Raw genomic sequence first — 18,434 nt, forward strand, 5'->3', positions numbered from 1 at the left:
CTTCACCTGGCCCTTGCGGTACTATTCCTTCCAATGATACCAATGATGGGGCACGATCTCTCCCACTGACACCAACCATAGGGCATTATTCTCCCCACTAATACCAATGATGGGACACTATTCCTCCAAATGATACCAATGATGGGACACTATTTCTCCCACTAATACCAACCATGGGGCACTGTTCTTCCCACTGACACCAACAGTGGGGCAATACTCCCCCAATACCAAAGATGGGGCACTATCCCTCCCACTTATACCAACCATGGGGCTCCTTTTCTTGCTTTTATCTGGCCCTTTAGATACTAATCAAAACAATGAAGTACTAATCCTCCCACTGACACCCAAGATGAGTTACCATTCCTTCTGAGGACAACAATATTCCTTCACCTCCTCATTCCGGATGCCATGCTGTACATTTTCGTTTTACTGTATGCAAAGCTGTACTACCCCCCCCCCCCCCCCCTCCATTCTGCACCTACTAATTCAGTATGTAATGCTGTACATTTTCATTATCCTGCACCTCCTCATTCCGTATGCTATGCTGTACATCCCCTATTCTGCACCTCCTCATTCCTTATGCCATGCTGTATGTTCCCTATTCTGCACCTCCTCATTGCGTATGCTATGCTGTACATTTTCTTTTTTCCGCACCTCCTCATTCTGTATGCCATGATGTATGTTCCCTATTCTGCACCTCCTCATTCCGTATACCATGCTGTATGTTCCCTATTCTGAACCTGCTCCTTCCATATGCTATGCTGTACATTTTCGTTTTTCTGCACTTCCTCATACTGCATGCAATGCTGTAATTTCCTTATTCTGCACCTCCTCATTCTATATGCCAAGCTGTATGTTCCCTCCTCATTCCGTATACCATGCTGTACATTCCTTATTCTACACCTGCTCATTCCGTATACCATGCTGCATGTTCCCTATTCTGAACCTCCTCATTCCGTATACCATGCTGCATGTTCCCTATTCTGCACCTCCTCATTCCGTATGCTATGCTGTACCATTTTCGTTTTTCCGCACCTCCTCATTCCGTATGCAATGCTGTATATCCCTATTCTGCACCTCCTCATTCCATATACCATGCTGTACATCACTATTCTGCACCTCCTCATTTCGTACGCCATGCTCTACATCACTATTCTGCACCTCCTCATTCCATATGCTATGCTGTACATTTTCATTTTTCCGCACCTCCTCATTCCATATGCAATGCTGTATATCCCTATTCTGCACCTCCTCATTCCGTATGCCATGCTGTACATCCCTATTCTGTACCTCCTCATTCCGTATGCCATGCTGTACCTCCTCATTCCGTATGCCATGCTGTACATCCCTATTCTGCACCTCCTCATTCCGTATGCCATGCTGTATGTTCCCTATTCTGCACCTCCTCATTCCGTATGCCATGCTGTATATCCCTATTCTGCACCTCCTCATTCTGTATGCCATGCTGTACCTCCTCATTCCGTATGCCATGCTGTACATCCCTATTCTGCACCTCCTCATTCTGTATGCCATGCTGTATGTTCCCTATTCTGCACCTCCTCATTCCGTATGCCATGCTGTATATCCCTATTCTGTACGCGATGCTGTACTTTCCCTATTCTGCACCTCTTCATGCCATATGCCATGCTGTATGTTCCCTATTCTGCACCTCCTCATTCTGTATGCCATGCTGTACCTCCTCATTCCGTATGCCATGCTGTACATCGCTATTCTGCACCTCCTCATTCTGTATGCCATGCTGTACCTCCTCATTCCGTATGCCATGCTGTACATCCCTATTCTGCACCTCCTCATTCTGTATGCCATGCTGTATATCCCTATTCTGCACCTCCTCATTCTGTATGCCATGCTGTACCTCCTCATTCCGTATGCCATGCTGTACATCCCTATTCTGCACCTCCTCATTCCGTATGCCATGCTGTATGTTCCCTATTCTGCACCTCCTCATTCTATATGCCATGCTGTACATCCCTATTCTGCACCTCCTTATTCCGTCTGCCATGCTGTACATCCCTATTCTGCACCTCCTCATTCTGTATGCCATGCTGTACATCCCTATTCTGCACCTCCTCATTCTGTATGCCATGCTGTATGTTCCCTATTCTGCACCTCCTCATTCCGTATGCCATGCTGTACATCCCTATTCTGCACCTCCTCATTCCGTATGCCATGCTGTATATCCCTATTCTGTACCTCCTCATACTCTACGCAATCCTGTACTTTCCCTATTCTGCACCTCCTCATTCCATAGGCCATGCTGTACATTTTTGTTATTCTGCACCTCCTCATTCCATGTGCTGTGCTGTACACATTTTATTCTGCACCACTTTATTTTACACACTGTGCTGTACCTCCCCAACCCCTAAACAGATCCTTTCTACTGCTGGAGGGACCTGTGCATTCTAGTTATTCCGCTGACTTTAACCTAAACATCCTTCATCTAAAACTGCCGCAGTTTTTAAAAAGGTAAAAAAAAAAAAAAAAAAGAAGTTGGTGAGAAAGCACCTATTGGTAAAATGGTGGAGTTGGGGATCTATAGGTTGGAATGAAACTCCTGGGCAGCAGTGCTATTCTACACACATGGAAAAAGGTCGTATTGACCAGTTTTAGCCGGGTGTTCTCGGAGTTTTACAGGAGCAGGTGTCCGAGTCTCTAATGAATGCTCGACCTTGTTCAGTCTCCCTATTATGTACAACTTTGTGTGGTCCGGAGAAAGAGTGACGGAATGTGTGGACGGAGGTACGGAATGTAAACCCCCGAGGATTCGGAGATATTGGCGGGGTGATGTCATTATTTTATGCACCTTTTACTTTTCTGAGCATTCCTGGGTACAAGATCTCTACAGAATATCGAAATATTTGAAATCTTCTGTGTGTGGGAATTCCTCAACCGGGCAGTAAAAGGATTCTTTTTTTGTGTATTATTTTAGGTCACCCTAGTGAACAATATAACAATTTTTGGTCACTTGTACAGGATGAGTAAAAAATCCTATTCTTAGGAAGGGGCATCTGCTGGGTTTCCTACCATTGCCTACTGGGCAATTGCACCCCCTTTCTGTCCAGGCCAATTTTCAGATTTCAGTGCTATTGCATGACCGTGCAATTGTCTTTTAAACAAAGCTTATCATTACTGGCTGTGTTGTCACCGACAGCTCATCACCGGAGGAGGCAAGTACAGCTGGGGCTGGAGGGGTGGGAGGCTGTACGGTAATAATTTACCTTTCATTTTCCCTTTAACCTCCCTGGCGGTATGATTCTTATGGATTTTAGGTGCCGAAAGCGGTACCATTATTTTGCACGTAATTCTTGTGAATGAGCCGCCCAAACCAACTGTATACATTTATTATATATATGTATGCATATATTATGTATATATATATATATATATATATATATATATATATATATATATATATAATGTATACAGTTGGTTTGGGCTGCTCATTCACAAGAATTACGTATATATATATACATAAAAAGTACAGTAAAAAGGAAGTGCAGGAAAGGGCACTGGGGGGCAAACTAATGTGATTTTTTTTTTATTTTGAATGGTATCAGTGTGTTTGGTGTGTTTTTACATTTGAATTTGCCGCCGGTTCCACCCCCCTGCGCAGGAGACAGAAGCCGGGGCACGTAGACGATCGGGAGGAAGATCCGCCGCGAGACACCACCGAGACACATCGCTGGATCCCGGTGACAAGGTAAGAAACCTCTTTTACAGGATCCAGCGATGCTTTCGGCTCTGAAATTTAACCCCGAGCCACGCTCGGGAATACCGCTAAGAAGGTTAAGCCTCCTAGAATACGGATGATGCAGACACCACAGCTAATGATTGGTAAGCCACAATTAATTACATTTAAGGTTTGAGGTTTAATACAGCTTTAAACTGGCAATATGAATGCTATGCAAATTTTAGCCAGTTCATTAAAGTTTTCTACATGACGTGACCTTGTCAGCTCCCTCCCGACACTCTTCAAATTAAAAAATCAAAGGAAGCCGGACAGAAAATTTTCAACAGTAACGGCATCAAATCAGATGAAGTCGCTGTTTGGGTAGTCTGACAGCTGCTGAAACCAGCTGTCAGAACATAACAGGTATAGTGAGAGTCTCACCCATTCGTGATGTATAGCATGGATGGAAGAACCGGTTTATAAACATATACACACACATATATATACACACACACACACACACACACACACATATATATACACACACACACACATATACACATATATATATATATATATATATATATATATATATATATATACATACATACACACATACATACATATATACAGTGGCTTGCGAAAGTATTCAGCCCCCTTGAACTTTGCAACCTTTTACCACATTTCAGGCTTCAAACATAAAGATATAAAACTGTAATTTTTTGTGAAGAATCAACAAGTGGGACACAATCATGGAGTGGAAAGAAATTTATTGGATATTTATAACTTTGTTAACAAATAACTGAAAAATTGGGCGTGCAAAATGATTCAGTCCCCTTACTTTCAGTGCAGCAAACTCTCTCCAGAAGTTCAGTGAGGATCTCTGAATGATCCAATGTTGACCTAAATGACTAATGATGATAAATAGAATCCACCTGTGTGTAATCAAGTCTCCGTATAAATGCACCTGCACTGTGATAGTCTCAGAGGTCCGTTTAAAGCGCAGAGAGCATCATGAAGAACAAGGAACACACCAGGCAGGTCCGAGATACTGTTGTGGAGAAGTTTAAAGCCGGATTTGGATACAAAAAGATTTCCCAAGCTTTAAACATCCCAAGGAGCACTGTGCAAGCGACAATGTTGAAATGGAAGGAGAATCAGACCACTGCAAATCTACGAAGACCTGGCCGTCCCTCTAAACTTTCAGCTCATACAAGGAGAAGACTGATCAGAGATGCAGCCAAGAGGCCAAAGATCACTCTGGATGAACTGCAGAGATCTACAGCTGAGGTGGGAGACTCTGTCCATAGGACAACAATCAGTCGTATACTGCACAAATCTGGCCTTTATGGAAGACTGTCAAGAAGAAAGCCATTTCTTAAAGATATCCATAAAAAGTGTCGTTTAAAGTTTGCCACAAGCCACCTGGGAGACACCAAACATGTGGAAGAAGGTGCTCTGGTCAGATGAAACCAAAATCAAACTTTTTGGCAACAATGCAAAATGTTATGTTTGGCGTAAAAGCAACACAGCTCATCACCCTGAACACACCATTCCCACTGTCAAACATGGTGGTGGCAGCATCATGGTTTGGGCCTGCTTTTCTTCAGCAGGGACCGGGAAGATGGTTAAAATTGATGGGAAGATGGATGGAGCCAAATACAGGACCATTCTGGAAGAAAACCTGATGGAGTCTGCAAAAGACCTGAGACTGGGATGGAGATTTGTCTTCCAACAAGACAATGATCCAAAACATAAAGCAAAATCTACAATGGAATGGAATCATGGAATGGTTCACAAATAAACATATCCAGGTGTTAGAATGGCCAAGTCAAAGTCCAGACCTGAATCCAATCGAGAATCTATGGAAAGAACTGAAAACTGCTGTTCACAAACGCTCTCCATCCAACCTCACTGAGCTCGAGCTGTTTTGCAAGGAGGAATGGGCAAAAATTTCAGTCTCTCGATGTGCAAAACTGATAGAGACATACCCCAAGCGACTTACAGCTGTAATCGCAGCAAAAGGTGGCGCTACAAAGTATTAACTTAAGGGGGCTGAATAATTTTGCACGCCCAATTTTTCAGTTTTTTATTTGTTAAAAAAGTTTGAAATATCCAATAAATTTCGTTTCACTTCCTGATTGTGTCCCACTTGTTGTTGATTCTTCACAAAAAATTACAGTTTTATATCTTTATGTTTGAAGCCTGAAATGTGGCAAAAGGTCGAAAAGTTCAAGGGAGCCGAATACTTTCGCAAAGCACTGTGTGTGTGTGTATATATATATATACATATACATACACACACACACACACACACACACCTCAAAAAAATGAAAGGAACACTTTTTAATCAGAGTATAGCATCAAGTCAATTAGACTCCTGGGATATTGATCTGGTCAGTTAAGTAGCAGAGGGGGTTGTCAATCAGTTTCAGCTGCTTTGGGGTTCATGAAATTAACAGGTGCACTAGATGGGCAACAATGAGACGACCTCCAAAACAAGAATAGTTTTTTCAGGTGGAGGCCACTGAAATCTTTTTTCCCTACTCATCTTTTCTGACTGTTTGTCGCTAGTTTTTCATCTGGCTAGGGTCAGTGTAACTACTGGTAGTATGAGGCGATACCTGGACCCTATAGAGGTTGCACAGGCAGTCCAACTCCTCCAGGATGATTCATCAATGCCTGTCATTGCCAGAAGGTTTACTGTGTCTCCCCCAGCACAGTCTCAAGAGCATGGAGGAGATTCCAGGAGACAGGCAGTTACTCTAGGAGAGCTGGACAGGACCATAGAAGGGCCTTAACCCATCAGCAGGACCGGTATCTGCTCCTTTGTGCAAGGAGGAACAGGATGAGCCCTGCCAGAGCCCTACAAAATGACCTCCAGCAGGCCACTGGTATGAATGTCTCTGACCACACAATCAGAAACAGACTTCATGAGGGTGGTCTGAGGGCATGAAGCCCTCTAGTGGGCTCTGTGCTCACCGCCTGGCACCATGGAGCTCGACTGGCATTTGCCATTGAACACCAGAATTGGCAGGTCCGCCACTGGCACCCTGTGCTTTTCACAGATGTTCACCCTGAGCACATGTGACAGACGTGAAAGGGTCTGGAGAAGCCGTGGAGAACGTTATGCTGCCTGTAACATCGTTCAGCATGACCAGTTTGGTGATGGGTCAGTGATGGTCTGGGGAGGCAAATCCATGGAGGGATGCACAGACCTCTACAGGATAGACAATGGCACCCTGACTGCCATTAGGTATCGGGATGAAATCCTTGGACCCATTTTCAGACCCTTCGCTGGTGCAGTGGGTCCTGGGTTCCTCCTGGTGCACAACAATGCCCGGCCTCATGTGGTGAGAGTATGCAGCCAGTTCCTGGAGGATGAAGGAATTGATACCATTGAATGGCCTCCACACTCGTCTGACCTAAATCCAATAGCACACCTCTGGGACATTATGTTTTGGTCCATCTGACACCACCAAGTTGCACCTCAGTCTGTTTAGGAGCTCAGTGATGTCCTGGTCCAGATCTGGGAGGAAATATTCCAGGACCCCATCCATCATCTCATTAGGAGCATGACCCAACATTGTCAGGCATGCAAACAAGCATGTGGGGGCCATACACACTACGACCATTTTGAGTTGCTGCAATGCACTTTTGTGAGATACTGTAATATATATATATATATATATATATATATATATATATATATATATATATATATATATATTCACACACACACATAAATACAGTATCTCACAAAAGTGAGTACACCCCTCACATTTTTGTGTAAATATTTTATTCTATCTTTTCATGTGACAACACTGAAGAAATGACACTTTGCTACAATGTAAAGTAGTGAGTGTACAGCTTGTATAACAGTGTAAATTTACTGTCCCCTCAAAATAACTCAACACACAGCCATTAATGTCTAAACTGCTGGCAACAAAAGTGAGTACACCCCTAAGTGACAATGTCAAAATTGAGCCCAATTAACCATTTTCCCTCCCCGGTGTCATGTGACTAGTTAGTGTTACAAGGTCTCAGGTGTGAATGGGGAGCAGGTGTGTTAAATTTGGTGTTATCGCTCTGAGAGCCGATCCACACTAGCGCGACTTGTCAGGCGACTTGTCAGCCTGACAAGTCGTGCTCCCTCGTGGTCCATTGACCGCTACAGGACCCGTTCTAATAGGAGCGACACAAGTCGCTCCGACTTAGAAAAAGGGTACTGTACTACTTCGGGGCGACCTCGGAGCGACTTGCATAGACTTCCACTATGTGAAGTCCTTACAAGTCGCTACAAGTCGTGGTGCATGGGAATGCACAAGTAGCCCCCGAAGTAGTACAGAGTCGTGTCGCCCCAGTGTGAACCGACTCTCACTCTCTCATACTGGTCACTGGAAGTTCAACATGGCACCTCATGGCAAAGAACTCTCTGAGGATCTGGAAAAAAAAAGAATTGTTGCTCTACATAAAGATGGCCTAGGCTAAAAGAAGATTGCCAAGACCCTGAAATTGAGCTGCAGCACGGTGGCTAAGACCATACAGCGGTTTAACGGGACAGATTACACTCAGAACAGGCCTCGCCATGGTCGACAAGAAGTTGAGTGCACGTGCTCAGCATCATATCCAGAGGTTGTCTTTGGGAAATAGACGTATGAGCGCTGCCAGCATTGCTACAGAGGTTGAAGAGGTGGGGGGTCAGCCTGTCAGTGCTCAGACCATACGCCGCACACTGCATCAAATTGGTCTGCATGGCTGTCGTTCCAGAAGGAAGCCTCTTCTAAAGATGATGCACAAGAAAGACCGCAGTTTGATGAAGACAAGCAGACTAAGGACATGGATTACTGGAACCATGTCCTGTGGTCTGATGAGACCAAGATAAACGTATTTGGTTGAGATGGTGTCAAACGTGTGTGGCGGCAACCAGGTGAGGAGTACAAAGACAAGTGTGTCTTGCCTACAGTCAAGCATGGTGGTGGGAGTGTCATGGTCTGGGGCTGCATGAGTGCTGCCGGCACTGGGGAGCTACAGTTCATTGAGGGAACCATGAATACCAACATGTACTGTGACATACTGAAGCAGAGCATGATCCCCTCCCTTCAGAGACTGGGCCGCAGGGCTGAATTCCAACATGATAACGACCCCAAACACACCTCCATGACGACCACTGCCTTGCTAAAGAAGCTGAGGGTAAAGGTGATGTGCTGGCCAAGCATGTCTCCAGACCTAAACCCTATTGAGCATCTGTGGGTCATCCTCAAATGGAAGGTGGAGGAGCGCAAGGTCTACAACATCCACCAGCTGTGATGTCATCATGGAGGAGTGGAAGAGGACTCCAGTGCAACCTGTGAAGCTCTGGTGAACTCCATGCCCAAGAGGGTTAAGGCAGTGCTGGAAAATAATGGTGGCCACACAAAATATTGACACTTTGGGCCCAATTTGGACATTTTTTATTTTTTTTGGTGTACTCACTTTTGTTGCCAGCGGTTTAGACATTAATGGCTGTGTGTTGAGTTATTTTCAGGGGACAGCAAATTTACACTGCAAGGCCCCTTTCATACAGGGGAGTCCGTTGGCGGACTCTGTTTTTCTCAGCAGTGGATCGATCCGCCTGAGCAGGCAGATGGCTGCTCTGTCTCTGCTCTGTGTGTGGAGACGGAGCTGTCAGGTCCCCGCTGTTCTCTATGGGGGAATCGGATGAGAACGGACTGCCTGTCCATTCTCATCCGATCCGATCCGATGGACGGATGGAAAATAGGGCTTCCATCAGTCCAGATTTGACAGACCGGATCGGATCAGATGTCAGTGGACATGTCTCCGCTGACATCCGATGCCCCATAGAGATGCATGGGGCGTCCGCTCAGATCCGCCTGAAAAACTGACAGGCGGATCTGAACGGTCCACTAAGTGAAAGGACCCTTATACAAGCTGTACACTCACTACTTTACATTGTAACAAAATGTCATTTCTTCAGTGTTGTCACATGAAAAGATAGAATAAAAAATTTACAAAAATGTGAGGGGTGTACTTACTTTTGTGAGATACTGTACATATACACAGTTAAAAAAAAAATAAGAAAATATTAATGAAGGCTGAAAAGGAAAAAAAAAAATATATATTTATATATATATATATATATATATATATATATATATATATATATATATTCATATATTCTAACAATGTATGGGCAGCTTTGATTAGGCTCCAAGTAAGTTTGTGTTAAATAATCAGGAACTATTTACTATAAAAAAATAAAAAATGAATTTTACGTACAACACCTCTGTTTAACGGCTCCTCTTCCCCCGATCGCTCAAATGACCCATCTGCAAAACACAAAATCGGCAAAGGTGAGAGATCTGATGTGACAATTTGTACATCCAGAGAATAAATCGGTGAACGAGCTCAGAGAGAGACTCTGTGCTCCTCGTTGGAGCATCCCTGCTGAATGACTGCCCAGATGGGATCAATGAGCCACACTGATAGGTCCACTGTTTTCTTTAACCACTTCACCACTAGGCCTATTTCGGACACTTTTTGTTTACAAGTTAAAATCAGTATTTTTTCCTAGAAAACCTTAGAACCCCCAAACATTACATATATTTTTTTAGCAAAGACTCTGGAGAATAAAATGGCGGTCATTGCAATATTTTTTGTCACGCGGTATTTGCGCAGCGGTCTTTAAAACGCCATTTTTTTGGGGAAAAATTACATTTCACTGCATTTAAAAAATACTAAACAGTCAAGTTAGCCCATTTTCTTTATATATTGTGAAAGATGATGTCACGCCGAGTAAATAGATACCCAACATGTTACGGTTTAAAATTGCGCCCCCCCGTGGGATGGCGACAAACTACGGTCAATAGAGATCTCAATAGGCGACACTTTAAATTTATTTAACGGTTACCAGTTTAGGGTTAGAGTGTAGCTCTTTTTTTTAAATTATTGCTCACGCTCTGGCGATCGCGGCGATACCTCACATGTGTGGTTTGAACAGCGATTTCATTCGCGGCTCGACTTCCGTATAAGTTTTTTTTTGTGCGCGAGCTAACGGTGACCGGGGCGGCTAAATTTTTTTTTTTTTTCCCATTTATTTTATTTATTTTTTTAACTTTATTACAGTTTTAAAAAAAAAATAAAAATCTGATCACTTTTATTGCTGTCACAAGCAATGTAAACATCCCTTGTGACAGCAATATGTAGTGACAGATACTCTTTATGGAGGGATCGAGGGTCTAAAAGACCCCAACCCCCTCCACTGCACTTCCCTGTATGCAAAACGCCGAAAACGGCGTTTTTGCATACAGCCGTTTTTCAAATTTGCCGCAGTTTTGCAGCACACTAACCCGGAAGTGACGTCATGGACGCCGCCTCCGGGTTACGTCATCGGAGACCCGATCGATGCCGTTTCCAGCATTCATCGGGACTCCATCCAGCCGGCGGACGTGCCGGCTGGGTGCTCGGGGCTCCCGGTGGGACGGGAGCCCCGGTAAAATCCGCGGAAGGCGGCGGGAGGGGGGGGGAGGCGTCCCCTCCCGCCCCCCCGGGTAACGATCAAGCGGCTCCCGAGCTGCATCAATCGGTACCGACGGAAAGCCGACCGTCGGCTTTAAACCACGGTACCGGGATGATGCCTCTAGCTAGAGGCATCATCCCGGTATACCACCGCAAAGTTTTAGACGTCATATGACGTCCGCCCAGGGGGAAGTGGTTAACCGCTTGCCGACTGCCGCACGACTATTTACGTCAGCCCCTCACAGGCAGAGCGACGTAGTACTACGTCGGTAGCCTGTGAAAGTCTAGGGAGCGAGCGCGCGCCCCAGGAGGCGCGCTCCCACGTGGTCACAGACCCCCCCCCCCGCGCATGTGACCGGCGGACCCGATGTCCGCCGGTCACTCAGCGATCGTCGGTGCAGAGGGAGAAAGGCAGGCTGCTAATGTAAACAAAGCCGCCTGTCATTCTCCCCTGTGTAAGAATAGTGATTATACGGTTCTGCTATGTAGGACAGTTGATCACTGTTCTTACACCTCAAGCCACAGCCAATCACAGTTAGAATCACGCCCCTAGGGACACACATAACCCCTCCCTCTCAAAAAAAAGTTAACCCCTTCACTGCCAGTGTATTTTTACAGTAACAGTGCATATTTATAGCACGGATTACTGTAGTAATGTCACTGGTACCCCCAAAAGTGTCAAAAATGTCAGTCAAGGGTCCGATCTGTCAGCTGCAATGTCGCAGTCCCGCAAAAAAACAAAAACAAAACGCAGATCGCCGCCATTACGCGTTAAAAAAAAAAAAAAAACAACAAAAATTACAAAAATCTTTCCCTTAGTTAGTAAACGCGATAACTTTTGCGCAAACCAATCAAAATATGCTTTTTGCGATTTTTTTTACCAAACACAGGTGGCAGAAAACAAATTGGCCGAAAATGTTAAAAAAATTTTGATTTTTACATTTTTTTGGGGGGGAATTTCATATAAAAAAAATGTGAAAAATATTGTTATTTTTGCAAAATTGACGCTCTTTTTTTGTTTATAACGCATGATCAAAAAAAAAAAAAAAAAAATCGCACAGGTGATCAAATACCACCAAAACAAAGCTCTGTTTGTGGGAAAAAGAGGACGTCAAATTAGTTTAGGTACAGCGTCGCACGACCGTGCAATTGTCCGTTAAAGTCACGCAGTGCCGAATCGCAAAATAGGCCCTGGTCAGGAAGGGGGTAAAATCTTCCGGGGCTTAAGTGGTTAAAAGCCAAACTCCAAAATTGTGAGAAGCTCACAGTGTGCAGTAATATCAGAGTAAGCATTTTCAATCCAGGAGAGGAGGCGGTACAATTGTGGAAGACTGGCTGAATATTTAATATGTCTATTAAAACATGTATGAAGAGATTGAGGTTTATTATGTAGGATTGAGGTTTATTATGTAGGATTGAGGTTTATTATGTAGGATTGAGGTTTATTATGTAGGATTGAGGTTTATTATGTAGCAGGGCTACTTACCTCGGCACACCGGGCAGCAGGAGTCTGGTACAGTCATTGGAGAGGAACATACCAGCTCCGGACAGGTCACCAGGCCGCAGTAGATCTGTCCATCCTATAAAACAAGGACAACACTGCTGATATCAGCCATAGACCCACAATCACCAAGTTATTAGTATTATTAATAATAATTAATAATAATACTAAAAATAATAATAGAATGTACAATGATAAAATAAATGCAAAATTAAGAAATATTTTAAAAAGCTATAAAAAAAAAAACAAAATTTCTAATTATTAATCATAATACTAAAAATAATAATAGAATGTACAATGATAAAATAAATGCAAAATTAAGAAATATTTTAAAAAGCTATAAAAAAAAACAAAATTTCTAATTATTAATCATAATACTAAAAATAATAATAGAATGTACAATAATAAAATAAATGCAAAATTAAAAAATATTGTAAAAAGCTAAAAAAAAAAAAAAACTAAATTTCTAATTATCATAATACTAAAAATAATAATAGAATGTACAATAATAAAATAAATGCAAAATTAAAAAATATTGTAAAAAGCTAAAAAAAAAAAAAAAACTAAATTTCATTTGTAGGGGGAAAAGTAGTAATAATTATAATAATAATAATTACAAAATAAGAAGTACAATAACAAAAAATGCAACATATAAAACATTTTTCAAAAGCTAAACAAAGATTAAAAATGTAGGGAAAACAAATAATAAAAAAAAAAATAAATAAGAAGTACTAAATGCAAAATTCTAATAATTAAAAACCAAAAGAAAAAAAAAACTGAATTAAAAATTATTAAAAATGTAAAAAAAAAAAAAAAAAAAAATTCAAAATAATGTTCATCATCATAATTAAAAAAGAATAGGTTGAATTATATATATATATATATATATATATATATATGTAATATATACATGCAAAATTAACAGCTAAAACTAAAATAATTATTATTTAGTATATAATTCACACATTTTTAAGGTTTTTGGTCACATTACATAGAGTGGAACAGGGGGGATAACCATGGTTTCTACCCTGAGATACAACCCTTAATTTTAATCACTAACACATAAATTGAGCACCAATTTTTTTTCCATTTATTTTTTAAAGGTAGTTGGTTGTGGTTGCAAAAGGGGGTCCTCCCCCGTTTTTTTTTTTTTTAAGGTATGGGGGGGGGGGGGGTGGAGAGATTGGATGGGAAGGGAGGAAGTAAGGAGGGAAAAATAAAAAAATAAATGGGAAATGAAAAGGAAAATAGCTGTAGGGTAAAATATATGCTGGAGACACCAAAATTGTATGGTCTTGTGTAAATTGATTGATGTTTTTATTTTGTTTTGTTTTTATTTATGTCATGTATGTTAAGAAATGTAAGATATTTAAAAGTGAATATGTAAAAAAAATACAAAATAAAATTCATCATCATACGGTAATTAAAACATTATAGGTTGAATTATATACACACATGCAAAATAAAAGCTAAAACAAACTAAAAAAAAAAAAAAGATAAAAATGTAAAAAATAAACAGTAAACATGAAATAATAAATAGTGATAATATAAATAACACAGCTTCAATGAATGAGGAATCGGTGTATTCAGCTGCTTTCATGGAATTCACAGCTTTAAAGTAAAAATAAAAAAATAATAATAATTGCACCGATGGGAAAAGTTTTGGTCATGAAAAGTATATGAAGCATTCATTCCCCGGCAATACGCGCAAAACACAAATCACACTTCATGCTTTATGAGATTCTTCACATTTATTACCAGAAATGATAGAAAATAGGGAGAAGGAATAATCGATCCGATTCATTCTACAATCCCATCTTTATAAAAGGCCTATTTGTTCCCTTCTCCAGCCAGCCCAGCCCTCCCCCGCTCACTGACCGCTAAGGCTGCCCCTCCACCATGGACCTGAAACTGAATCCTTCCTGAATGTCATGACCCGGCCACCTTGGTGCGGAGATCGGCGCGCTCCTCTATAGAGGAGATCGCATTTCTCGCCTCTCTCTCATGAACAGTAAAAATCACAAATATTAGCGGGAACAGCGAGCGAGGAGAGCCTTGTAAATGGTAATAGAGGGCGAGCGCAGACTTTCCTGGAACTCACCGGCCCAGGCTGCAACCTGGAAATGACTGGGTCCGGGCTATACAAATATTGTGGCTCAGCCATGGCTGGATAGACAGGGTGCCTTTACAATGACCACAGCCCCCACTCACAGCTCTCTACAGCCCCCACAGCCCTCTACAGCCCCCCACAGCGCTCTCCAGCCCCCCCACAGCTCTACAGCTCCCTACAGCTCTACAGCCCCCTACAGCTCCCCACAGCTCTCTACAGCCCCCCCCCCACCACAGCTCTACAGCTCTACAGCCCCCTACAGCTCTACAGCTCCCCACAGCTCTACAGCCCTCTACAGCTCCCCACAGCTCTACAGCCCCCCACAGCTCTACAGCTCTCTACAGTCCCCACAGCTCTACAGCCCTCTACAGCTCCCCACAGCTCTACAGCCCCCTACAGCTCCCCACAGCTCTACAGCTCTCTACAGCCCCCCACAGCTCTACAGCTCTCTACAGTCCCCACAGCTCTACAGCCCTCTACAGCTCCCCACAGCTCTACAGCCCCCTACAGCTCCCCACAGCTCTACAGCTCTCTACAGCCCCCCACAGCTCTACAGCTCTCTACAGTCCCCACAGCTCTACAGCCCTCTACAGCTCCCCACAGCTCTACAGCCCCCTACAGCTCCCCACAGCTCTACAGCTCTCTACAGCCCCCCACAGCTCTACAGCTCTCTACAGCCCCCACAGCTCTACAGCCCTCTACAGCTCTCTACAGCTCCCCACAGCTCTACAGCCCTCTACAGCTCCCCACAGCCCCCCCACAGCTCTACAGCTCTTTACAGCCCCCCACAGCTCTACAGCCCTCTACAGCTCCCCACAGCTCCCTACAGCCCCCTTCAGCTCCCTACAGCTCTACAGCCCCCTACAGCTCTACAGCTCCCCACAGCTCTACAGCCCCCTACAGCTCCCCACAGCTCTACAGCTCTCTACAGCCCCCCACAGCTCTACAGCTCTCTACAGCCCCCACAGCTCTACAGCCCTCTACAGCCCTCTACAGCTCCCCACAGCTCTACAGCCCTCTACAGCTCCCCACAGCTCTACAGCCCCCTACAGCTCCCCACAGCTCTACAGCCCCCTACAGCTCCCCACAGCCCCCCACAGCTCTACAGCTCTTTACAGCCCCCACAGCTCTACAGCCCCCTACAGCTCCCCACAGCTCTACAGCCCTCTACAGCTCCCCACAGCTCCCTACAGCCCCCTTCAGCTCCCTACAGCTCTACAGCCCCCTACAGCTCTACAGCTCCCCACAGCTCTACAGCCCCCTACAGCTCCCCACAGCTCTACAGCTCTCTACAGCCCCCCACAGCTCTACAGCTCTCTACAGCCCTCTACAGCTCCCCACAGCTCTACAGCCCTCTACAGCTCCCCACAGCTCTACAGCCCCCTACAGCCCCCTTCAGCTCCACAGCCCCCTACAGCTCTACAGCTCCCCACAGCTCTACAAACCCCTATAGCTCTACAGCCCTCTACAGATCTCTACAGCCCCCCCCCCCCCCCACAGCTCTACAGCCCCCCACAGCTCTACAACCCCCTACAGCTCTACAGCCCCCCACAGCTCTACAGCCCCCCCCCCACAGCTCGACAGCCCCCTAAAACCCCCGACAGGTCACACCCCCCTCCCCACAGCCCCCTACAGCCCATTACAGCCCCCCCCCACAGCCCTCTATAGCCCCCTACTAAAAGTCCCACTCTGAGCACCAGAAAAAAACACCCCTCCCCCACACTGCAGGGGTCCAATTCAATCTCTATCCTCTTCCATCATCCTGTGCAATCCGCCCCCCAAACCTTCTTCTCCAAGTCATGTCATGGGGAGTTACCATCCCCTGCTCAGCAGAACCACGTCCCTGTCACTATTCTCTTCGATCCCCTTCCGATACATACTGTATGTGCATTTGTCTGATCACTTCCTATACATGTGTATCAATACAATGCTCAGCAGCATCATGTCCCTGCCACTATTTTGTCTGATCTCTGCCTAAACATGTGTACCATCCAATGCTCAGCAGTGTGGTGTCCCTATCACTATTCTCTCCGATCCCCTTCCTATCAATTTGTACCATTCCCTTCTCTGTGATCACTTCCTATACACATCATACACTGCTCAGCAGCACCATGTCCCGTCACTATTCTCTCTCATCGCTTCCTATACACACCATCCTCTGCTCAGCAGCACCATGTCCCGTCACTATTCTCTCTCATCGCTTCCTATACACACCATCCTCTGCTCAGCAGCACCATGTCCCTGTCACTAGTCTCTCAGATTCCTTCAGATACATAAATACCATTCACAGCTCAGCAATACCATGTCCCTGTCACTATTTTGTCTGAATTCTTCCTTTACATGTGTACCATCCAGTGCTCAGCAGCACCATGTCCCTGTCACTATTGTCTCTGATCTCTTCCTAAACATGTGTATGAATTCAGTGCTCAGCAGCACCATGTCCCTGACAATGGCCTCTTATCTCTTCCTATACGTGTGTACCACCCAATGCTCAGCAGCACCATGTCCCCGACAGTTGCCTCTTAGCTCTTCCTTTACAAGTGTACCACCCAATGCTCAGCAGTACCGTGTCCCTGTCACTATTTTCTCTGATGTCTTGGTGGTGGGGGGGTATGGAAGGGGGGAGGGTAGGGTAACATACCGAACAACTGCACTGAACACACTGGTTGGACTGTCGCGATGGGAAGAGCTCGTGAGTGGTAAACATCTCCCCCTGCTGGTAGGTCGTCCCGTTATGCTGGCAGACTTTGGGCGGAGCTCGCAGCCCGGAAGGTGTCTCTGCAGAAAGAGGGCACATCATTATTTGGGGAAAGCGGAGATACAGTCAAAACTTTTTTTTTTTTAATTGTAATTATGAAAGGAAACAATCTGACCCATTCAGGTAGTGCAACAGCTTGAGCTACTTAGCTCTGCGAAGAAATATTTTTAACAACAGGATTGCCTAACAAATAAAAAAAATATTTTTCAGTCCTAAAAATAATAAAGAAAGTGTGCAAAACTGCTGTACATTCCTTTGAAACCCCCTCAAGTTGTTATTACTGGGGGGGGGGGGGGGGTGCTGCTCTGGAAAAAGTGTCCCCAGTACAGGGGCATAACTACAGGGGTTGCAATTGCAACCGGGCCCCATGCTCCAGGGGGCCTGTGCGGCTCTCCTCTGTACACCTGAATAGGAGGGGGGGAGGGGGCAGCATGTCGAGAAATTATTATTATTATTCAGGATTTCTATAGCGCCAGCAGTTTACGCGGCACTTTACAATGAGACAATACAGTTACAATACAATAAAATACAAGAAGATTAAGAGGGCCCTGCTCAGAAGAGCTTACAATCTAATGGGGTGAAATCACTGTCCTTTTTCCTCCTGTAGCTGCAGGAGGAAATGGAGGAGATTGGATCCTCTGTGTGCTGCCCCCTCCACTCCTCCTATCCACTTCACTTGTGTTCTGCTGTCTCTGGGCCCCTGTGTGCTCCCCTGGTCCCCCCCCCCCCACTGTGCTGCACCCCCCCCCCCCCACACACACACACTGTGCTCCCTTCCCTCTCCTGCCGGCTGCTGCAGGGGATGTGTTACAATAGAGAACCAGGAAGGGGTCGGTAAATTTACCAGCTCCTTCCT

At 44.6% G+C, this 18,434-nt stretch overlaps 1 protein-coding gene across 1 annotated transcript in view; it reads right to left on the reverse strand.

Annotated features, from left to right (window-relative positions):
• The window catches only part of CHRDL2 (chordin like 2), a 166,501-nt gene that overhangs the window by 38,337 nt on the left and 109,730 nt on the right, over positions 1-18,434 (reverse strand). The window contains exons 4-6 of the mRNA XM_082244745.1: positions 17,462-17,598; positions 12,696-12,789; positions 9,971-10,020 (exon numbers count right to left, since the gene is read on the reverse strand). Coding sequence (XP_082100871.1) covers positions 9,971-10,020; positions 12,696-12,789; positions 17,462-17,598 — 281 coding nt within the window. The remainder of the gene's footprint in view (positions 1-9,970; positions 10,021-12,695; positions 12,790-17,461; positions 17,599-18,434) is intronic.

Source organism: Pelophylax lessonae (assembly GCF_965119305.1).
Source record: "Pelophylax lessonae genome assembly, chromosome: 2".
Classification (NCBI taxonomy): Eukaryota; Metazoa; Chordata; class Amphibia; order Anura; family Ranidae; genus Pelophylax; species Pelophylax lessonae.